The sequence below is a fragment of the Sus scrofa genome, chromosome 5 (assembly GCF_054392235.1).
Source record: "Sus scrofa isolate SSC_HxYL_T2T_F1_AM1 chromosome 5, Sscrofa_HxYL_maternal_Yorkshire_Landrace_v2.0, whole genome shotgun sequence".
Classification (NCBI taxonomy): domain Eukaryota; kingdom Metazoa; phylum Chordata; class Mammalia; order Artiodactyla; family Suidae; genus Sus; species Sus scrofa.
The window spans coordinates 23,484,548-23,509,549 of NC_139387.1; the positions used below are offsets into that span (position 1 = coordinate 23,484,548).

Here is a 25,002-nt window from a genome sequence, read left to right on the forward strand (position 1 = left end):
ATTAAACCCAAACCATAGCAGCCATGCTGTCCACTGCAGTGACAATGCCAGATCCTTAACCTGATGAGCCACGGGTGAACTCCAATCCTGGTTTTTTAAAATCATTCTAATACTTATTCTACGAAGACTTAATTCACTGCACAGGTAAAATAAAAATGATAGGAATATGCATATAAAATAACTGATATTCTTTTATTTAAACAATACATGTAGAGTGGAGTCCACCTGGGAGGGATGGTCAGAAATGCATATTAATCAAAAACACTCAAGTTCCAGGGGAAAACTTGTGAAGAATATTAGAATATTGTAATGAAGAGAACTAACAGATGGGAAAGAATTTAGAATTGATTGTAACCGTAATTATGCATCATTGGCAATTTCAGATTGGGGAGAAACTTTTGCCCAGAGATATATATTTACATAAGTGTATAGTTAAAATATAGATTTAGTTAACATATATATGTGAATCCACTTAGGTTAATTTATGTGTATTTATGCAAATATATATATATATATACTTAGGTTCTTATATATTTATACATATATAGGTTAAAATATGTTAATTTATATTGTTATATTCTATTCATATATATGTTTCATGTTCAACTTTTAGTCTTCTTTTCCTATGATAAGATTCACAAAAGAGTAATGAAGAACCAATCAATGGAAATAGAGTTCATTCTCCTAGGTTCGACAAATGACCCACAATTACAAATTGTGATTTTCCTGTTTCTATTTGTCAATTACACATTGAGCCTCATGGGAAACGTAATCATTATTCTCCTCACCCTGCTGGATCCTCGCCTCAAGACACCAATGTATTTCTTTCTTCGTAATTTCTCATTTTTGGAAATCATATTCACAACAGTATGTATTCCCAGATTCCTGGTCACCATTGTGACTAAAGAAAAAACCATTTCATATAATAATTGTGCAGCTCAATTGTTTTTTACTCTTTTACTGGGAGTTACATAGTTTTACCTTCTGGCTGCCATGTCCTATGACCACTATGTTGCCATCTGCAAACCGTTGCATTACCCCATCCTCATGAACAGCAAAGTGTGCTATCAGCTTGTCTTCAGCTCTTGGGTAACTGGATTCTTAATTATATTCCCCCCATTGGTGATGGGACTCAGGCTGGACTTCTGTGCTTCCAGAGTAATTGACCGCTTTATGTGCGAAACTTCTCCTATCCTACAAATCTCCTGCACAGATACTCGAGTCCTAGAACTGATGTCTTTTATCTTAGCTGTGGTGACACTTGTGGTCACATTGATATTAGTGATTCTTTCTTACATTTACATCATCAAGACCATTCTGAAATTCCCTTCCACACAGCAAAGGACCAAAGATTTTTCCACCTGTACTTCCCACATGATTGCTGTCTCCCTGACATATGGTAGTTGTATCTTTATGTATATGAAACCCTCTGCAAGAGAAAGTGTAATTGTATCCAAAGGTGTAGCTTTGCTGTACACTTCTGTTGCCCCTTTACTAAATCCCTTCATTTACACCCTAAGGAACCAGCAGGTGAAAGAAGTCTTCTGGGATATGTTGCAAAAGATGGTGTGTTTTCCCAAAAAACAATTATAGAAAGGCCAAAAATTGTAACCTCACCATAAAAGCAAACAAAAACATATGTTTTGTGCATTTCTTCTGAACATGTTTTTCTGCCTCATTGCTTATTTCATGGAGGAGATTTTCTTGAAGAATCTTGTAGCTCAGATCCCCATGTACATTTTAATTTTCCTAATGACTCCTTTTCACCCTGCTACAATAACTTACTCCCTCAATCCATATTTCAGTTTTTAAATAACTCCTTATTGCATCTCAGTATCTAGAAACTGTGATTTGAATAAAATATGCCTTCTATAAGTATACCATGCTGTTAAGTAATTTGTTAACAGCTGCATGCAAAGCAATGAGACTAGAACACACCCTCACACCATGCACAAAAATAAACTCAAAATGGCTGAAAGACTTAAATATAAGACAAGACACCACAAAACTCCTGAGAGAACATAGCCAAAACACTCTCTGACATCAACATCATGAACGTTGATGCAATGCAAGAGGCTTGCATTGCCTAAATAAATCAAAATCATAACCCCAACATTGCTATATAGTATATAATGAGTGTTGCAGTGAAGGTCAATAAAAATATCCTGGGGCATATAGGATGGCGTCTCAGTGATTTTGGAGATCAGGGAGACACGTTCAAAGCTTCACCACACAGTCTGGGACGCTGCACAGAATATCTAAACTTTTCATGCCTCAGCTTCTTCACATGTGAAATAGGAGAACTATATAACCCACATCTTAAAGTTCAATAAATATATGCTATTAGAAACAGCACTCAAAAAAGAAAACACATATTTTGAACTGTTCAAAAACATGCTGCAACTAATACTTGATATGCTTTTAAGAAGACATAATAACATGGAGGAACCTGTGTGCCAGAATTGTGATTTTGGACTCAAAATTGATATATCAGTAATATTGAGAGGTCTGTGTATAACCATCCCTTAGTGAGCCTGATAAATGTATTTTTTAAAATTTATTTATTTTTATGCTGTACACCATGGGGCCAAGATACACTTACATGTATACATTTTAGCCCCCACCCTTTGTTCGGTTACAATATGTAAGTATCTAGACATAGTTCTCAATGCTACTCAGCAGGATCTCATTGTAAATCCATTCCAAGTTGTATCCGATAACCCCAAGCTCCCTATCCCTCCCACTCCCTCCCTCTCCCCCTGGGCAGCCACAAATCTATTCTCCAGGTCCATTATTTTCTTTTCGGTGGAAACATGCATTTCTGCTGGATATTAGATTCCAGTTATAAGTGATATCATATGGTATATGTCTTTGTCTTTCTGACTCATTTGACTCAGTATGAGATTCTCTAGTTCCATCCATGTTGCTGCAAATGGCATGATGTCATTCTTTTTTATAGCTGAGTAGTATTCCATTGTGTATACATACCATGTCTTCCGAATCCAATCATCTGTTGATGGACATTTGGGTTGTTTCCATGTCTTGGCTATTGTGAATAGTGCTGCAATAAACATGCGGGTGGATGTGTGTCTTCTAAGTAGAGTTTTGTCCAGATGTATGCCCAAGAGTGGGATTGCAGGGTCATATGGAAGGGCTATGTATAGATTTATAAGTTATCTCCACACTTTTCTCCATAGTGGCTGTACCAGTTTACATTCCCACCAACAGTGCAGGAGGGTTCCCTTGTCTCCACAACCCCTCCAGCACTTGTTATTTGTGGACTTATTAGTGATGGCCATTCTGACTGGTGTGAGGTGGTATCTCATGGTAGTTTTGATTTGCATTTCTCTTATAATCAGCGATGTTGAACATTTTTTCATGTGTTTGTTGGCCATCTGTATATCTTCCTTGGAGAACAGTCTATTCAGGTCTTTTGCTCATTTTTCCATTGGGTGATTGGCTTTTGTGTTGTTGGGTTGTATAAGTAGCTTATATATTCTAGAGATTAAGCCCTTGTCTGTAGCATCATTTGAAACTATTTTCTCCCATTCTGTAAGTTGTCTTTTTGTTTTCTTTTTGGTTTCCTTTGCTGTGTGTGCAAAAGCTTTTCAGTTTGATTAGGTCCCACTGGTCGATTTTTGCTTCGATTTCTGTTGCTTTGGGGGACTGACCTGAGAAAACATTCATGATGTTGATGTCAGAGAGTGTTTTGCCTATGTTCTCTCAGGAGTTTGGTGGTGTCTTGTCTTATATTTAAGTCTTTCAACCATTTTGAGTTTATTTTTGTGCATGGTGTGAGGGTGTGTTCTAGTCTCATTGCTTTGCATGCAGCTGTCAGGTTTCCCAGCAATGCTTGCTGAATAGACTTTCTTTTTCCCATTTTCTGTTCTTGCCTCCCTTGTCAAAGATTAATTGACCAGAGGTGTCAGGGTTTATTTCTGGGTTCTCTATTCTGTTCCATTGGTCTGTCTGTCTGTTTTGATACCAGTACCACACTGTTTTGATGACTGTGGCTTTGTAATATTCCTTGAAGTCTGGGAGAGTTATGCCTCCTGCTTGGTTTTTGTTTCTCAGGATTGCTTTGGCAATTCTGGGTCTTTTGTTGTTCCATGTAAATGTTTGGATTGTTTGTTCTAGTTCTGTGAAAAATGTCATGGGTAATCTGATAGGGATTGCATTGAATCTGTAGATTGCTTTTGCAGTATGGCTATTTTCACATTATTGATTTTCCCAATCCATGAACATGGAATATCTTTCCATTTCTTTACATCTTCTTTGATTTCTTTGATTAAACTTTTATAGTTCTCAGCATCTAAGTCCTTTAACTCCTTGGTCAGGTGTATTCCGAGGTATTTGATTTTGTGAGGTGCACTTTCATAAGGTATTGTATTTTTGTATTGCTTTTCTAATATTTCATTGTTAGTATACAGAAATGCGACTGATTTCTGAATGTTAATCTTATATCCTGCTACTTTGCTGCATTTATTAATCAGTTCAAGGAGTTTTTGGGTTGAGTCCTTAGGGTTTTCTATGTATGGTATCATGTCATCTGCATACAGTGACAGTTTGATCTCTTATCTTCCTATTTGGATGCCTTTTATTTCTTTTGTTTGTCCAATTGCTGTGGCTAGGACTTCCAAAACTATGTTGAAGAGCAGTGGTGAGAGTGGGCATCCCTGTCTTGTTCCAGATTTGAGTGAGAAGGCTTTCAGTTTTTCCCCATTGTGTATTGTATTTGCTGTGGGTTTGTCATAAATGGCTTTGATTATGTTCAGGAATGTTCCCTCTATGCAACACTTTGATAGGAGTTTTTATCATGAATGGATGTTGGACTTTGTCAAATGCTCGTTCTGCATCTATTGAGATGATGATGTGGTTTTTGACTTTTCTTTTGTTAATGTGGTATATGATATTGATTGATTTGCATATGTTGAACCATCCTTGTGAACCTGGGATGAACCCTACCTGGTCATGGTGTATAATTTCTTTGATATGTTGTTGGATTCAGTTGGCTAAGATTTGGTTGAGAATTTTTGTGTCTTTATTCATCAAGGATGTTGGCCGATAGTTTTCTTTTTTGGTGGTGTCTTTGTCTGGTTTTGGAATGAGGGTGATGGTGGCCTCATAGAATGTCTTTGGGAGTGTTCCTTCTTCAACCTTTTGAAAGAATTTAAGGAGGATGGGCACCAGATCCTCTTTATATGTTTGGTAGAATTTGCCTGTGAAGCCATCTGGTCCTGGACTTTTATTTGTAGGGAGTGTTTTTACGACCTCTTCAATTTCATTTCTAGTGATCGGTCTGTACAGTTGGTCTGTTTCTTCTTGATTCAATTTTGGCAGGCTGTAAGATTCTAGAAAACTGTCCATTTCTTCCAGATTGTCAAATTTGTTGGCATATAGTTGTTCATAGTATTCTCTTACGGTTTTCTGTATTTCTGCTGTATGTGTTGTGATTTCTCCTTTTTCATTTCTAATTTTGTTTATTTGGGTTCTTTCTCTCCTCTTCTTAGTGAGTCTAGCCAGGGGTTTGTCAATTTTGTTTACATTTTCAAAGAACCAGCTCTTGATTTGATTGCTTTTGTCTATTTTTTTTTTTTTTTTTTTTTTTTTTTGCTATTTCTTGGGCCACTCCCGCGGCATATGGAGATTCCCAGGCTAGGGGTCTAATTGGAGCCATAGCCACCAGCCTACGCCAGAGCCACAGCAACACAGGATCCGTGCCGCATCTGCAACTTACACCACAGCTCATGGCAACGCCGGATCGTTAACCCACTGAGCAAGGGCAGGGACCGAACCTGCAACCTCATGGTTCATAGTCAGAGTCGTTAACCATGCGCCATGATGGGAACTCGTGTCTATTGTTTTTTGAATTTCTATTTTATTGATTTCCTCATTGATCTTTATAATTTCCTTCCTTCTGCTGACTTTAGGTCATTTTTGTTCTTTTTCAAGTTCGTTTGGGTGGAGGGTTAAGTTGTCAATTTGGGATCTTTCTTCTTTTTTGAGAAAGGCCTGTATTACTATGAATTTCCCTCTGAGCACTGCTTTTGCAGCATCCTATAGATTTTGAGAGGTTGTGTCTTCATTATCATTTGTCTCCAGGAATTTTTTAATTTCCTTCTTGATTTCCTCATTGACCTATTGGTTTTTTAGTAGCATGTTGTTTAGTCTCCATGTAGTAGGTTTTTTCTCATTTCTTTTCTCATGGTTGATTTCTAGTTTCACGCCATTGTGGTCAGAGAAGATACTTGAAATAGTTTCTATGCTCCTAAATCTGTTGAGGTTAGCTTTGTGTCCCAATATGTGGTCGATTCTTGAGAATGTTCCATGTGCACTTGAGAAGAATGTGTATTCTGATTTTTTTTGGATATAGTGTCCTGAAGATATCAATGAAGTCTAACTTTTCTATTGTTTCCTTTAGGATGTCTGTTGCTTTATTGGCTTTCTGTCTAGAGGATCTGTCCCTTGGTGTGAGTGGGGTATTAAAGTCTCCTACTATGATTGTATTCCCATCAATTTCTCCCTTTATGTCTGTTAATATTTGTCGTATGTATCTGGGTGCTCCTGTATTTGGGGAATATATGTTGATGATAGTAATATCCTCTTCTTGGATGGATCCCTTAATCATTAAATCTTGTCCTTCTTTGTCTTTCTTTATGTCTTTTGTTTGAAAGTCTATTTTGTCTGATATGAGTATCTCAACTCCTGCTTTCCTGTCATGTCCATTGGCATGAAGAATTTTTTCATACCCCTTCACTTTCAATCTATATGTTTCCTTTGCTCTAAGGTGAGTTTCTTATAGGCAGCAGATTGAAGGTTTTTGCTTTTTTATCCACTCAACCACTGTGTGTCTTTTGATTGGGGCATTCAGTCCATTGACGTTTAAGGTGATAATTGATAGATGATTATTTATTGCCATTTTAAACCTCGTGTTCCAGTTGATTCTATGGTTGTCCATTCTTCCTTTCTTTTTTTTTGGTTGGATGGTCTCCAATTATTTTCTGCTTGAGTGTTTTTCTTTTCATTTTTTGTAAATGCAATGTTTGGGTTTGGCTTGTGGTTGCCCTGTTCTTTAAATATGCTAACCCCTTCCTATAATTGTGTCTTTTAGCCTGATGGTCCTGTAGGTTCAAACACTTCATTACTATATTAAAATTAAGAAGAGAAACAAACAAAAAAAATTTTTTAACAAAGAGTCTATTAATTTCCTTACTTCCCTTGCACACATTTTATGACTTTGATGACTCTTTTTTTACTTTTTAATTTTATTTTGTTTGAAACATGTTCATGATTAAATCTGTATGCTGGCTTATTTGAGTGACTGCTCTCTGATTGTGGTTTCCTCAATCATCCTAGTTTTTTCCTCCCTTTCTTTCCTTCCTTTCTTCTTGGTTTAGAGAAGCCCTTTCAATATATCTTTTAGCCTGGGTTTTGCATTGCTATATTCTTTTAGCTTCTGTTTGTTGGAAAAAAATTTTATTTCTCCTTCTATTTTAAATGATATTCTTGCTGTGTAGATTATTCTAGGTTACATATTTTTTTCCTTTTGGCACTTTAAATATCTCTTGCCATTCCCTCCTGGCCTGTAGAGTTTCTTTAGAGAAAACAGCTGATAACCTTATGGGGGTTCCCTTGTAGGTAACATTCTGCTTTTCTCTTGCTGCCTTTAGGATCCTCTCTTTATCATTAACTTTTGCTATTTTTATTATACTGTGTCTTGATGTGGGTCTATTTGGGTTCAACTTGTTTGGGGCCCTCTGTGCTTCCTTTATCTTGAAATCAGTATCCTTTAGATTTGGGAAGTTTCTAGTGATAATTTCTTCAATTTTCCATCCCCTTTTTCTACTCCTTCTGGAATTCCTATTATGTGTAGATTGGCCTGCTTTATATTATCCCATAGGTCTCTTATATTGCTTTCATGTTTTTTCATTTGGTTTTCTATCTGCTGACCTGTTTGGGTGATTTCCATTATTCTATCTTTCACATCACTGCTTCGATCTTCTGCATTATTCATTCTGGTTTTTACTGCGCTTAGTTCAGTTTGTATCTCTGCAAATGAATTTTCTAGTTTTTCTTGGCACTTCCTTATATTTTCTAGTTCCTTTCTGAGGGCATCTGCATTACTGTTCATATCTTCTCTTAATTCCTTCAGTATTTTAACTGTGTCCCTTTTGAACTCCAAGTCTGTCAGACTGCAGAGATCTGTTTCATTCTTGACTGCTTTAGGTGAGTTATCCTGTTGGTTTAACTGGCTGTGGTTTCTTAATTTCTTCACTTGCTTGTTGTTTTCTTTTTCTTGGTGGAGTTGTACTCCCTGTGGCGGGCAGTGTTTGACTTGGCACTGCTCTGGAATGTTTCCCGAGGGCTGGCATTGTTGATTGGTCTTTTTTGAGGCAGTGTGGCTTTTTCAGGGGATGGGTGGGGCTGACAGGGTCTCTCTGAAGCAAAGGAGAACTTCCTGAGGGCAGACAGCACTGGGAGGTCTGCACTGCGATGGAAGCAGTTTTCACACGGCCTGGCAGAGCTTTTTCTGGTGTTTTTGGGCTGTGGGCCTCTTCCAGGTGGCTGGCAGTGATGGGCAGCTGTTCCACAGGAGTGCAGCACCCCCCTCTGAGGGTGGGAGAAGCTTGCTGGGCCACTGAGAACCCAAGGGGCTCTTTCCCAGGGCAGCTGAATTGGCAGGACTACCTTGGGATGGAGGCAGATATTGCACTGCCGGGCCAAGCTTGTTCTAGCTTTTCTGGGCTTCCGGGGCCCTCGCAGCGGCCTGGTGGTGCTGGGCAGATGTTCCACAGGAGTGCAGCACCCCAGGAGTGGCTAGCTGGGCCACTGAGAACCTAAAGGGCTCTTCCCCAGGGCAGCTAAATTGGCAGGACCACCTAGCGATGGAGGCAGATATTGCATGGCCAGGCCAAGCTTGTTCTAGCTTTTCTGGGCTGCGGTCATTTTCCAGGTGGCTGGCAGTGCTGGGTGCTGCTCCGTGGGGGTAAAGCCCCTCCAGGGGGCAGGCAGGCCAGGGCAGGGAAAGCCTCTGCAGTGGTTGACTTCCTGAAAATGGTAAGGCCAGCCCTCTGGGATGGCAGGCAGTCTCAGGTCCGGTGCACGAACATCGGGTAAGGGGAGGGAGGATGCACTGGGAAGCCCAGCTTTCTGATAGCTGGTGGGCAAGTGAGCTCCCTGTGATGTGGGGAGTATTCTATGGCAGCCCACCCCTCCTCCGCTCCCCTCCCTAACACTGGTGCCTTGTCTCTCCTGCAGATCCAGCTCTTCTCCCAGGTTCCCTCCAATGTGCTTTCCACTCCCCAGCCCTTAGCATATTGCTCCCTCCACCCTTGACTTTCTGGACTCCCAGGAAGTCTCTTCCCCACCAATCCGACAGACTGCTTCCTAGACCCCCGGGGCAGTCTCTTCCCTGAGAACCCTACTGACCAGTTCCTAGTTCCCCAAGCAGTCTCTTCCACCCCAGCCTGTTCCCAGGGACTAGCCTCCGGAGCTGAGGTCTCAGTGCTCAGCCCCCACCCAAGCATCTCCATTTTTGGTGACTGTGCCAGTACTTCAGATGATCTGTTCGGTTCTCACTCTGCTCTCCGGAACTCAGACTTACTGCTGCGCTCTTCTCTGCATCTGGAGATCCCTCCGATTCAGTTGATTTTTCCATCGAGTAAGTGACTTTCCAGGGTGTGGGATCCCTTTCTCCTCCACAGTTCCCTTTTGGAAGTGCCTGTCCAGCCCCGATTCCCCTGCTCTCACTCTCCTCTTTTCTCTTGTTTTACCCAGTTATGTCACGAGCTTCTTGCTGTTATTGGAGTTTAGGTTCTTCTGCCAGCAATTATTGCTGTTCTGTGCGAGTTGTTTAACCTGTAGATGTGTTTTTTTGTTGTTGTTGTGTTTGTGGGAGAGGGCGAGCATGTCCTACTCTTCTGCCATCTTGTCTCTGATAAATGTACTTTTAATGGGCCCAAGTCTTTATGTCTAGGAAATCATTCATATATCCTATGATTAATATACATACCCAGGTCGTGTCATTTTGAGGTACTCTTTGTTTGACACATTCAAAAAGAAAAAAAAGTATAATTTGAAAATACATGTAAAGTATAAACTTTAATATTCAAGTTTCCAGTTTGGGGAAGGTTATTATTTTATTTTACTTTTTCGCTTTTTAGGGAAACACCTGTGGTATATGGAGTTTCCCAGGCTGGTAGTCTATTTGGAGCTATACCTGCTGGCCTATGCCACACCCACAGCCACAGCAATGCAGGATCCAAGCTATGTCTGCGACCTACACCACAGCTCACAGAAATGCCAGCTCCTTAACCCACTGAGCGAGGTCAAGGATCGAACCCACAACCTCATGTTACTAGTCGGATTTGGGAACTCCCTGGGAAGATTATTCTTGAAAATAATACTGAATACATATAATCTTAGAGTCAAGGGTATAAATGAGGGAGACATAGCTTTCAAGTCTTGGGACATTTTGAAGTTTCGTATATAAATGTAACAGTGGGCCTCCCATACATATAATAGAGTCAGAGAACTTTAGGGAAAAAAATGAGAGGTTTTTTAAAACTTGAGGTTGTGGGGATAGTGGAGAGGGAGGAATATTACTTCTCCTTATCTACTCCTCATTTCTACATTCACCACGTATACACTGACTATTTTGAGAAGCATTTTATAATTATGTCATAAAAGATTTAGGTCACACAGAAATTACCAAAAAATCCATATATGGTCATAAAAAAACAGATTTCTCAATCAAATGGAGGATCAAGGTGAACTAAAAAATAGCGTTTGGTATGTTTTATTGTAATAATTATTATTTTTTGCATTTCTGACTTCATAATATAAAGTATGGCTTAGATTCTAATTGTTTTTAAAAATTGTTAACAGCTCCTTAAATCATCCACTTATCTGATAGGGAAATGATGTGTTACCAAGTTTTTCCCTCAACCTCCCACCACTCCCCTTGCTTAGGGACCCTACTCCCCTCAGTTGTCATGGGTTCCTTAGGTCCTGTTTTGACAAATAATAAATACCTGTATAGATGAAAAACCTTAGAAATATTTGTTTCTTTATGTTAATGTGTGTGTGTGTTCACCTGTAAGTAAATTTCTTCTCAAAACATCAAAACCGAGAGAAATATTATTTTATTTTCTCTGTTTGGGAATAGTACCACTGATTTTTTGACCGGGAACTAAATTATAACTGTTAGAGTTTATTGTTCCCTAGTATTTTGTTAAGTAATATCATAATCAGGGAGTTCCCATTGTGGTGCAGCAGAAACGAATCTGACTAGCATTCATGAGGACATGGGTTCGATCCCTGGCCTTGCTCAGTGGATTAAAGAATCTGGTGTTGCTGTGGGGTAGGTCTCAGAAACTCGTCGGATCCCGCTTTGCTGTTGGTGTGGCATAGGCCTGTAGCTACAGCTCCAATTCAGCCCTTACCCTAGGAACTTCCATATGCCCTAAGTGTGGCCCTAACAAAAAGACAAAATATTATATATATATATATATATATATATATATATATATATATATATATATATTTAATAATCAGAGTTACCTGTTCCTCCATCCACAAATAATGGAAGTTTCTCTCCACAAGACAGAGCCTTCGGTGTTCAGGATGTGACATGTGATTGCTGATGTTCTCATAGCTCAGATCTGGGAACGTCCTCCACTCACTTTCCCAGTAACCCTGTAAGAAACTCCACAGAATTTTTTGGTAGAGGGATGGCCCTATATGCATATTCCCCAGAAATTCTATCAAGGAATCATTTTTAGTTAAATCTTTTCAGAGAATTATATTCTCATGTTACTGGGAAGCTTACTCTTTACTTAACATTTTCAGCTGGACAGCCTAAAACTGTGTTCCAAGTGGACAAGTGGAAGTGCATGTGATACTGGTCAGTCATTATTTTGACCCAAGTCATTTTATTCTAAACTTACAGTAATTTAAGAATTACATTTTGCTCTTAAATAAAGGTGATTTTCACATTTTCTCTAGAGAAACACACAGCGACCAAATTTTAAAATTGGATGTGTGATGATATACATTTAGATAAAAAGAGCATGGAGAAAGTAGGAGAGAGAAAGGGAGAGAGAGAGAAATGGGTGCTGGAAGTAGGAAGAAAGGTTAGATTTATCTAGATGGGATTTTGTATTTTTCAGAATGTCAGAAGCAGCCTGATCTTCAGACAAAACTCTTCTCCATTTTCTAAAGCCCTGTATTATATCTTGATAGTATAAAATTATAGCATTACGTGGTTAAAATTATGACAATACACACATATATATGTTTGTATCTAGAATCCACAAAGAATGTTAAATTCAATAATCTTAAGAAGAATAACTGAAATAAAATATGAGCAATAATCTAAAGAGTAACTTTGTCAGAAAAAGCACACAAATGGCAAATAAACATAATGACAATGATCCTCATTATTATGTGATCATTATCATGATTGTGGCGATGGTTTCAGCCTTATGTAATTCTTAGAAAATATGAAATATTACATAAATTTCAAGATTACCACTGTACACTATGAATATAAGTTCATCATATATCATAGTTCAGTAAAACTTTAACGAAGTGTATTGAGCCAAAGCGAATCATCCTGGAAAATAATTACCACATAATAAATATGTGTCTTTCGTCTAAATCTCCCAATGTTTTCTAAGACGGAGTCATGAAATTAATCCAAAATTGTTTCACTGCAACATAGTATCAGTTAAAGCCATTAGCTGATGTAAGATTAATTCTCGAGGGCATTCTTTCTCTAATCCCGGTTCCATAACACCTAGGAAATATATGGTAAATAATTCTGACCTGGGAAATAATGAATATAGTCTTTTCCTCTGACAACACCAATGTGGGTCTGCATATTCAATAATTCAGCAAATTCCAGCCAAGAAAGACACCTTTTCTTCTCGCAGCTGTTCCATCTCTTAACTTGCCTTAAGAGGTGAGAGTATCACATCTTTTCTATCCCACCCTCTTTGTTCATGATAAGGTCAATACTTCTGCTTGTTGGTGAGCACAAAATAAATGCATCTGGTACCACGTGTTGATGGCTATTAGAGAATCTGAAATATCATGCCCTGTGTTTGTCCCTTTATAGCAGTCCATGCGTGATGGGAAGTTCTTATTTAACACCCATATTTCAAGTTATTTTGCTTTATTACTAAGTTTGATTACTTTCAATAACATTGAATGATTTTGATAATCTTCTGATACTAACAAGTTGTTTTTCCCAATGATCTCCTCTTATAATTCTGTTTTCTATTTCTTCTGAGAGCTTCATGTTAGAGATTTCATTCTTTTAGAACCAAGGTTATAGTTTAGATCATGGAACATGTAGCCCTGAATTAAACCATTTTATTCACTAATAAAGGTCACAATATTCAAAATAGATCCAGTATAAATATGGACATTGTTAAGAAAATCTCTGTGGAATTTATGAAGTCCTAGGTAAGACAAACATTTACCTGGAATGCCAAGTCCACATGATGCTGACAGTGGCTACCACTAGTTGCAAACTTAAATTCCTCATGTTTAATTGATTTGGGCAGCTTTAACTCTGTAAGAAGTAAGAAGTAAACAAAAGAACATTTAAGAAAAAAAATCCTCAATCCATTAGACACATATGATCCTCTAATATATGGTTTAAGACCTAAGCATAATTTTTTTTAGTAAGACACTTTTATTCTATGAATTCCTCTCTCTGTCATCAATACAAATATAAATGAGTGAGGGAATGCAGAAATAAACAATAGTAAAGTGATAGGGCTTGGTCCTGGTTCCTCCTCAGGGGATGCACACAGCAATTTGATATATATCTTTGAGTTCCTCTCCAAGAACTAAGGCCATCACCCAGGTGGCACATGGTAACTTTGGGCTGATCTTAAAAAAAGACCATAGATGCTAAACTGGTTGGACCCAGAAGGCTGATGATTGAGATTCCTGGAACACTTATCTGTTACCTCACCACCAACCAGTCAGAGAAGGATTACACACTCTACAACCCTCTCCCCATATTTTGCCTATAAAAACTTCTTCCCTGACACCCACTGGTGATTTCAGGTCTTTTGATCATGAGCCACCCATTGCATGGCCTTTGCAATAAACGTTTCTCTGCCTTAAAGTCCAGTGTTTCAAATTGTTTGTTTTCTGTCTGTGGGAATCAGGGCACATGGAATTGAGTCTGACGAATGATTCAGCCTTGGAGAGTGATTCCTCAGAGAATAAGAATACCAAGGTGTGAGCTAGGGGAGAGAAAGCAAACTATGACAAAATGAATCCAGAAATTCTGCTAAATTACATCAGAAAAAAAAGTGATTGAGCTAAGGATTTAGGCATTGGCATGGGTAAACCTCGAAAACTTATGTTGAATAAGTGAAGCCAGACATACACTTCACACTCTGTGGTTTCTTTTATAAGAGATTCTAGAAAAGGCAAAACTCATCTATAGTGACTGAAATGACATCAGAGGCTACTTGGATCCAATAGGGGGAAGAAAAGAAGGAATGAGTGTGAAGAGGCAAGGGGAAGTCTTTGCTACAGTGTAAATGTTTCCATCTTTATTGTCATATAAGTGTCAATATTTGTATGACTATGTTGTTTTAAAATGACTGTAGCATGTGCATTTGTGGTATAGTGGGGAGCATAGTGCCTTCCATAAAATGATTGGACATGCTTTATGTTTGGTATACTTAACAACTTTGATTGAATTGATACAATTAGAATGAATCAGGACATTTCAAATTTACAAAGGGTTTAAGATATCTCTGAAGATCCCTAAACCTAGAAATAAACAAATTATACCCTTAAGTTCTTTCATAGTTCACCACACGTGTAGGCCAAAAACAACAGTAATATACAAGCTGCTTGAACCAAAGTTCAATTATGTCTATATTATTTCTAAAACAACAACTGAAAGTATTTACATATACCATATTAATAATTTCATCTATCTCAGTAAAACTTATTTAGTAGAATCTAAGTTCCTTTGCACATTTTGTATTCCTGAAACTGCTGATTCCTTTTATTTCTTTATTCATCTTGGAAGATTCTTCATAAATGGAATTTCTCTTGGAAGGCTACATTGATCTTACCAATTAGCACACATATCTTGATATAATTAAGAAAATATACAAGATTCAGTTTAGAATATAGTCAGTATATGAAGGTACTATTTATTAGAAGAGATATGTCTAGACAAAGATTGAATCACAATTTTGCTTTGAAGGAGATGGTTTTGGAGATTACCCTGGTGGCCTAAGAAGTAAGGTCTAGGCATTGTTACTGCTATGGTTCTGGTTTGATCCCTGGCCTGGGAACTTCCACCTACCATGAGAATGCGCCCCCCCACCCCCGGCAAAAAAAAAATGGTGGTTTACTGTGAAAGAATAAAATGGTCTATTCAGAAAGAACAGAAAAAAGTGCATAGCTCAGGAAGTCTGAGTAAATCCAATACAATATGCATCATTTTGAGGGAAGAAGTGGCATAGATATAAAGTACTGAATGGAAACTCGTACTCAATTCCTCCATTCATGTTTCGAGGATACCTTATCGATGTCTACCTTTCATCTCACTGTTTTGTAACTGACACAACTTTTGAAGCACATCCTTGAGAGCATCCTTCACCTGCTGATTCCTTAGGGTATAAATGAAGGGGTTTAATAAAGGAGCAATGGAGGTATTGAGCAGTGCTACACCTTTAGTTAAGGCCACCCTTTCCTTTGCTGATGGTTTCATATACATAAAAATACAACCCCCATAAGTAATGGAGACAACAACCATGTGTGAGGAACAGGTGGAAAAGGCCTTTGTTCTTTGTTGAGCAGAAGGGAATTTTAGAATGGTTTTGATGATGTATGTGTAGGAGAGGACCACTAACAGCAAAGTGATGACAAGTGTCACCAGGACTAAGACAAAAGCCAACAATTCTATGATGCTTGTATCTGTGCAAGAGAGCTGTAGCATGGGAGAACTGTCACAGAGGAAGTGATCAATTATCTTGGAAGCACAGAAATCCAGCTGAAGTCCCAAGGCCAAAGGAGGAAATATAATTAGGAAGCCAGCTACCCAAGAGCTGAGGACAAGCTGGTGGCACACTCTGCTGTTCATAATGACTGGGTAATGCAGAGGTTTGCAGATGGCAACATAGCGGTCATAGGACATGGCCGCCAGAAGGTAAAACTCTGTAACTCCTAATAAAAGAAAAAAGAACAACTGTGTTATACAACCATTGTAGGAAATTTTTTTGTCTCCAGTGAGAATGCTTATCAAGAATCGTGGAATGCAGACTGTTGTGAATGAAACCTCTAAGAAGGAGAAATTGCGAAGGAAGAAATACATTGGGGTCTTGAGATGGGGATCCAGGAGGGTGAGAAGAAGGATGATTAAGTTTGCTATCAGGCTTAAGATGTAGTTGAAAAATAGAAACAGGAAAGTCACAATTTGCAGTTGTGGATCATCTGTCAGTCCTAGGAGAATGAATTCTATTTCCATTGATTGATTCTTCATAACTCTTTTGTCATCCTTATCAAAACTTTACAGGAAAAGAAGACAAAAAATTGAACATATATATGCACGTAAGATTGTATTAATTAATTTATAAATAAATATATACTTAAATACATGTATAGGTTACTTAAATGTATGTAAATGACATAGATATATGTAAATGAAATACACATTAGCTAGTTATATTAATCTAAATATACATTCATATCTTTTTTTTTTTTTTTGTCTTTTTTGTCTTTTTTGTTGTTGTTGTTGCTATTTCTTGGGCCGCTCCCGCGGCATATGGAGGTTCCCAGGCTAGGGGTCGAATCGGAGCTGTAGCCACCAGCCTACGCCAGAGCCACAGCAACGCAGGATCCAAGCCGCATCTGCAACCTACACCACAGCTCACGGCAACGCCGGATTGTTAACCCACTGAGCAAGGGCAGGGACCGAACCCGCAACGTCATGGTTCCTAGTTGGATTCGTTAACCACTGCGCCACGACGGGAACTCCTACATTCATATCTTTATATATATGTACATATAAATACAGTTACTTAAAGCAGAAAAAGGTATATGTTGTCTAATTTATACACTTGGAAATGGTTTCTCCAAGGTGAATTGCCAAAAACATATAATTAGATGCTACAGTCAATTCTAAATTCTTCTACTACTTTTCTTCTTCATAATTTTTCCTCTAGAAGTTGATTTTTTTTTTGGTTAACATGCATTTATGAGCATTTTTATTCAACCTGTGCAAATCCAGTAAGTTGGTTTTTCTTTATAGAATTGAGTATCAAGGATCTGTCTCCTAAAGCAAAGGAAACAAATGTAAAATTGACAGAACAAAGACAACCACTGAATGGGAGGAAATATTTACCAATAATATGATCAAAAAGAGGTTAATGTCCAAAATATATAAACAACTCATACAATTCAACATCAAAAAAAGCAATCTGAAGTTCCCTCATTGCTCAGCAGGTTAAGGATCTGGCATTGTCACTGCTGTCATTGCTTACATCTGTGGAGTGTGTTGGATTCCAAGACCTGTGAAATTCTGCCTGCTGCAGGTGCAGCCAAAAAATAAACAAACAAATATAACCAAACAAACAATCTGATTAACAAATGGGCAGACTATCTGACTAAAAATGTTTCCAAAGAAGACATACAGATGGACAACAGACACATGCAAAGATGTTCAACATCATTAATCCTCAGAGAAATGCAGATGAAAATCACAATGTGATATCACTTCACACTTGTTCAAATGGCTGTCATCAAAAAGACCACGCATAGCAAATGTTGGTGAGATGTGGAGATAAGGAAACCCTTGTACCCTTTTGTGGAAATATAAGTTGTCTCAGCCATTGTGGAAAGCAGTATGGAGGTTCCTCTAAAAATTAGATAGAACTACCTTATGAGTCAACAATTTCAGTCCTCAGTATATATATATGAAATAAAACAAAAACTATAATTCCAAAAGATATATGTATCCCAACGTTCATAGCAACATTATTTATAATAGCCAAGATATGGAAGCAACCTATGTGTTTATCAAAAGAAGTGGTGTATATATAAAAGCAGTATTACATGTATACATGTAATACTACTCAGGCATTAAGAAGAATGTAGTTTTGCCCTTTGCCACAACATGGATGGATGTGAATGGTATTATGGCAAGTGAAATAAGTCAGACAGGGAAAGCCAAATGCTCTATGATATCATTTATATGTGGAATCTAAAAAATAAAACAAAAATAGAGAATATAACAAAAAGAACCAGCACAGATATACGGAACTATATCTAATGGTTGTCAGTGGAGAGAGGGAAGGGGGGTGGGGCAAGACAGAGGTAGGGGATTCAGAGGTACACATTACTATGTATAAACTAAGTAAGCTACTAGGATATAGTGCATAAAATGTGTCTAATAGTTTATAATTATAAATGTAGTTTAGTTTTTAAAAATTCTGAGTCACTATGTTGTACACCTGAAACAAATAATATTGTACATCAAGTGTACGTCACTGATTTTTTAAAAATTTTGAATGAGAAAGAATATGTGTACCAAGATGATTTTTCAAAATCAGAGTCTAGAATTACATTAAAATTCCTGTGATGGTCAATGACTAAGGCAATATTGATTTTAATAATTAAAATCCCACTTATAAAAGTTTTGATATCTTCTCTGTACTAAGAGTCCAACATATTATCATTTTTTTTGCCTCACCTTGCTCTACAGAAATGGTTCCACTATGTATGTTATAAAAAGCAAAAATGACAGAAACAATCATTTTACTAAAAATATTTGTCTTTTTTTCAGTTAAACTTTTTGAGATGTGTTCCTATATGTATCTGCATAATTTCAGGAACTATTTTTTTTACTTCTTCCATATTGAATGCCACAAAAAATATATTACTCTCTATGCTCTCTCGTATAAGAATTCCATTAATCTTTAGAGTGTTATACTATCTGATTTATATTAAACATGTTAGTCTATTTCATTATAAATATTACCTGTGGACTCTTAAGAGAAATGAATTCCTCAAGCACTGTTTGTTAACGTTACTCTTTTGCATTTGTCTTGTTCATATTGCTGTCCTATTTATTACTTTTTTATATTTGAAAAATAAATTAAACTAAGTCTTACATGCTTAATGTGATTTTCCAAAGCAGTATTAGTAAATAGCTGCAATGATTTGAAAGGCAACTGAAGACTTGTGATCTTCAGCTACTAAGTGGTCACAAGCTTTTACTGTAAAATATACATATTTATGTTCTTGCTGTGATTTCCATCTTTGCTCTACCTTTGATCTGAAAAGGTGTGTTCTAGGAGTTAGTCATACAATTTCTGTTACCATGTGGGTCTAACAGATTCTTCTAGCATTATGGCACCTCAAATTTTAGAAAAGAGTTGCTCAGTTATGTGTTTTATTCACATCCCTTTATCCAGGGAAACAATTTATAATGAGAATCAGATAAAACAAAACTGAGATGCAATTGTATATGAAGAAAATAGAGTGCAATAACTATGAACACACAAACCTTAAAATCACTCTACCATTAAAAAATTGTAAAACATAAAAATTCCCTCATCAAAATTGTCTCCCCAAGTTCGACTTATTTGACTAAATCTGATCTTGAAGTTAAGCTAAAATTATAGTTGACTTACCTTCTCGGCTCTGTTTTATTTACTGTTCCCCTCTGTGTGCATGGAAGAGATGTATGAAAGCATAAACAATTATGATTTACTCTCTTCTACAATCATATTGTCTAATCTGGGTATTTATAACTAGAGATTCTTGTGGGAGGTGACAGTGTTTGCATACTGTGCTTAGTAAAATTTCCACACTCCCTCAAATTTGTACTCCCTTTATGGTTCAGAACTCAAATCTCAACAATTTTAAGGGACCTCCATCTTGTAGTCCATATAGGTTCCATCTTTTGAAATATTGTTTTCATAATCACTGTCATTCAAAACCTCAAAATAGTTATTTTTGAAAATGAATAGAGATATAATGAAAAGCAGAAACTGAAAAAAAAGAAAACTTGGGGCATCATCTCATGCAAGTTACACAATTGTTCTAAGAAAGCTATTCTACTTTGCCTTTTGTACATTTATGCTGCAGTTTTATAATTTTCTTCTTACTATAGTCTCAAGGGAGCTATTGAAATAAAACAGAACAAAAATCTACAACTTTTCTTTGGGGATCAGAGTTCCCAAAGTACTATTTGTTAGTAAAAAAAGACTCCATTGTAGTCAGCGTTCATTAAAAGCTGAAGTGAAAGTATCCCAGAGGTGTATCATAAGTGATTTAGGAAAATCAGCGAAATTTTTAACAGGATTATTAGCAGTTTGCTGTCCTGGGCAGCATTTGAAAATCCTAAGCTGGTTTACAACAACACAAGACATTGCTGTGCTTCCAATTGGCAGCAAAAGCAGTTTTAGATTTTATTATAAACCATCTTGCACTATGTCTCCTAGTGGTGTATACATATTATTGATCAGTAATAATTAAAGATAATTTATAATCAAATAAGTCTGGGAGTATATTTTTGAGGAAATTTTTTGATTCCTCAGGTGAACTGAATTTTATCTATGAAATATATTTTATGTTAATGCCCAAACGTGGACATGGTCCAATGTCCATTGCTGGTGAATGGTTTAGCAAATTGTGGTACAAACATACAATGGGATAAATGAATGATACATTAAAAAAAAAACACAATTGAATATTATATATATTATTATACATGAAAGAATCCATATAAAATATCTACATACTCTATGAATCTATTACTACAATTCTGGAAAACTGTAAACTATAGGGACAGAAATCTGATCAGTGTGTTCAGGGGCTAAGTGTTCGAATTGATTGACTACAGAAGTGTTATGAGGAAACAATTCAGGGTAATGGAAACATTTTCTATGTTGATTACAGAGGTGTTTACATGGAAGTCAATGTTCATGAATTATACACTCCAAAAAGGTCAACTTTTTTGCAGTGACTATCTCAATAGCCTGCCTCTCAAATGTATTTGAATATAATTTTACTTTTTTAAGACTATGGCTAAGTTTACTTAGATATGTACTGTCCAGTCTGGTAGCCTCTAGCCAAAAGTGGGTATATACATTTAAATGTAAATTCCAGAAATAGTTCATATGTTTTTAATTAAATTTTAATGCCATTAAGGGGAGTTCTGGTGGTGGCTCAGTGGAGACGAATCTGACTAGGAACCGTGAGGTTGTGGGTTCGATCCCTGGCATCACTCAGTGGGTTAGGGACCTAGCGTTGTCATGAGCTATGGTGTAGGTCACAGATGCAGCTCAGATCTGGCATTGCTGTAGCTGTGACATAGGCCAGCGGCTACAGCTCCAATTAGACCCCTAGCCTGGGAACCTCTATATGCTGTGGGTGCGGTCCCCCAAAAAAGAAAAAAAAATTAATGCCATTCTGAGTAGCATGGTAAAATCTTACACCTTCCTGCCCTGTCCCACCTGAGATGTGAATCATCCCTTTATGCAAAGTATCCACACTGTATTCAATACACATTCATTGGTCACTTAGAAGCCACCATACCAACTGCTGTAGGATCACAGTGCTTTTGTTCAAGTAACACTTTTTACTTAACTATGACCTCAAAGCACAAGAGTAGAGAGGCTGGCAATTGGGATATTCCCTTATGGTGCCTAATCAATAAACTTTTTCATAAGTGTGTATGTATAGAAAAAAATATAGTATGTTTAGGGTTCAGTATTGTCCATGGTTTCAGGATCTTCTGAGGATCTTGGAATGCATTTCCTGTGACTGGGGGAGACTACTCTATGATGTAACACAAATGTGTTTTGCTTCATAAATTGATTTGCTAAAGTAAAAGAAAAATAAATAAAATAATGAAAATAAAATATTCACTTCCTCAGTCACACTAGCCACATTTCAGATGCTGAAGAGCTATAGATGGCCAGGAACTACCATAGAGAAGAGAAGAGCACTGACTGAGATAATGATTTTTAACTTTTGTATTTCCCAAAGCATGAAGTTAGTTATATAACTTTCCCACAAATAGATCTTTAGATATCTCATAATTTTGATAATGCTACGTATTCTAATCACATGGTTCAAAAATTTATCTAAATCCTCTGATTCCTTTCTTGACCAGTTGACTCTGTTGATAAATATTACTTAATTTCCAGATGTTTGGTGACTTCTAGTCCTTTGTTTATTAATGATTCTTATGTAGTTCCATTATAATCATAAAGCATGCATCCAAGAATTTAATCCTGTGGAATGTCTTGGAACTTCCTTTATGCTATGCTAATAGTCATTTCTGTAAATATCTCATGTATTTTTAAGAACATTATTTATTTTGAACTTGGGTGCTGTATTTCATATTTATAAGCAGATAAAATGAACAAAGCTGGAGTCCTTTTATACTTTGTAAAAGCTAATGTAATTTATGACATTTTAGCTACTGTAATTTTCAATTCTACAATTTTGTTTTAGTTTCCTTTAGGTTTTCTATTTTGTTTTTTTGATGCTTCTATTATGTTCATACATTGATTTCTTGACTTTTCCACATCCTCCTTTACTTATTTTAGCATCTTTAAGACAGTTGTCCTAAAGTCTTTGTCTAGTAGATTTATCACTAAGTCTTTTGTAGGGACAATTTCTGTTGACTTATTTTGAATGAACCCTACTTGTTTCTCTTTATGACTTGCAATTTTTTTTTTTTTTTTTGAACACAAGACATTTGAATCTATTGCAGTAACTATGGGGATTCAGATTCTTCCCCTTGCTCAGGGCTGCTGTTTTTGGTTGTTATTTTCTGTTTTCATTTTGTTCTGTTTTGATCATTGCAGGCATCTTCTGTGCCAAGTATAAACTTAAGGTCTTCTCAGTTATCTTCTAGCCTGTGCCTTTCCCTGGATATTCACAATTACTTTCTAATTATTCCTTTTTATGAATTCTAATTTAGAATGTTCTAGACATACAAAGGGGGAGGGGAAAGTCATTCAGTCAAAGCAATAGAGCTTATAACTACAAAGGACATAAAATAGCATAGGCATCTGTCTTTTATCTGTACCTCTATGTTTAGAAGTGAAAGCCAGGTATCAGAGTACAGATCCCTAATATTTGGAGAACAGTATCTTTTGCCCATCGTGGCTCCTGCAAGCTGCTCCAAGAACATGTGTATAGCTGCCTGCCATGGGATTGGGAGTTGTGGGATGGGTGGCTGTTACTGTGCTAAAAGCAAAAATTACAGAAATTATGAGCAATTTTTCATTCCAGTTTTTCCCTAGAAGTTGTAAGCCTTACTCTAGAGTTCCAAACTGATTAAAAGACAGATTCTGCTAGTGCTATTGTTGCCTAGTTGAAGAGACAGATACCTGGTGCTCCCTACTCCAGCATCTCCCCAAAATTATTTCAATGATATCTACTCATTTTCATGACACACTTGAAAACTCTAATAAAGAACATATTTGATTATAATAGATTCATATTCAAAGTCAATATACTTCTTTTTTTAGCATTAATCAGTGTATCAGGTATCAGATTTTAAATAACCATTCTCTACTGATTTTTTACATGATTTATTATAATTGATGTATTTTAAATCTTAAAAACTGTCTTTAATATTGATTTTTCCTTTGTTGGAGGTAAAAAAAAAAACCTGTATCCATTAGATATTAATATGGTTGGGTGAAATTATTTTTGTTTTATTTTTAATTGATTGATTATTATATTTGAATTATAATATCATTACAATGTATTTTTTCAGGTGTACAACTTAGTGATTCAATATTATGTAGACATACTCCATTAAAATTATCACAAAACCAGCAATAATAAACTATTGACTAGATCTATAAAAATAAAAGTCACTTCTATCAATAAAATCTTATTTACTTAATTAAAAAAGAGTAAGACAATTTTATGTAGGAATAAGAAGATACTGAAGAAAAGATTTTGGGAAAAATAGACCTATTCAAATGGAAAGAAAAAGAATTGAAATAAAATGATGTATATAGATTAAATCAGGAATTGATGTATTTGAAAGTTATTACATCAATAGGAAAATACTTCTCAAAAATTATACTGAACAGTGTGAAAAAGCAGGGTCGTATAAGTATGAAAGAGTTCACAAAACCCTGTATATCTAATGAAATATTCTAACATATGTTTGATTGGTTATCCAGAAGTAGGAAATAAACATCTAGAATGGGGAAATTTTTTCATTAAGAGATAATGGCTACTAAGTGTCTGCAATTAACAAAAGACAGCAATTTGCATCTTTAGGAAACCAAGTAAGTACTGCACAATAAAAATTAAAAGAAATCCATGAATAGGCAAATCACAATGTAATGCTGAAGCTGCAAAGGTAAAAAGAAGATTTGCAGGGCAGTAAGTAAGTAAAGATAGATTAGAGGCATATGGAAATTTTGTGATACAAAGATAATTTAAAGGTATTTTAAAAATAGAAAGATCAGTAACTATCAAATTAAAGTTCTCTTAAAGACTTAAATGTAGGATAAGACACCATCAAACTCCTAGAAGAGAACATACACAAAACATTCTCTGACATCAACCAGACAAATGTTTTCATAGGTCAGTCTCCCAAGGCAACAGACATAAAGGCAAAAATACACTAATGGGATCTAATCAAACTGACAAGCTTTTGCACAGTGAAGGAAACCATAAAATAACCAAAAAGACAACCAATGGAATGGGAGGAAATAATTTCAAATGATGTAACTGACTTGGGCTTCATCTCTAAAATATGCAAAGAACTTCTACAACTCAACAGCAGAAACCCCAACAACCCAATTAAAAAGTGGGCAAAAAATCTATATAGACATTTCTCTAAGGAAGATATACAGATGGCCAACAGGAAGATGAAAAAATTCTCAACATCACTAATTATTAGAAAAATGCAAATCAAAGCTACTACAAGGTACCACCTCACACCAGTCAGAATGGCCATCATTAATAAGT

At 36.6% G+C, this 25,002-nt stretch overlaps 2 protein-coding genes and 1 pseudogene across 3 annotated transcripts in view; 1 reads left to right on the plus strand and 2 right to left on the minus strand.

Annotated features, from left to right (window-relative positions):
- LOC110255239 (olfactory receptor 6C1-like) overlaps window positions 1-25,002 on the minus strand; it is a 371,689-nt gene that overhangs the window by 32,605 nt on the left and 314,082 nt on the right. The window contains exon 3 of one of the 2 annotated variants that reach the window (XM_084955871.1): window positions 13,488-13,579. The exons of the other annotated variant lie outside the window; for it this stretch is intronic. Coding sequence (XP_084811997.1) covers window positions 13,488-13,552 — 65 coding nt within the window. The 5' untranslated portion in view covers window positions 13,553-13,579. The remainder of the gene's footprint in view (window positions 1-13,487; window positions 13,580-25,002) is intronic. 2 annotated transcript variants of the gene reach the window in all.
- Window positions 618-1,628, plus strand: LOC146403220 (olfactory receptor 6C6-like; annotated as a pseudogene).
- Window positions 15,569-24,553, minus strand: LOC146403221 (olfactory receptor 6C6-like). The gene has a single exon (XM_084957854.1). It carries the CDS (start codon window positions 16,526-16,528, stop codon window positions 15,569-15,571), a length of 960 nt encoding a protein of 319 aa, XP_084813980.1. The 5' UTR covers window positions 16,529-24,553.

Bases quoted from the DNA above. Each gene is read 5' to 3' on its own strand.
- LOC146403221 (XM_084957854.1), bottom strand. From the start codon at position 16,528: ATGAAGAATCAATCAATGGAAATAGAATTCATTCTCCTAGGACTGACA.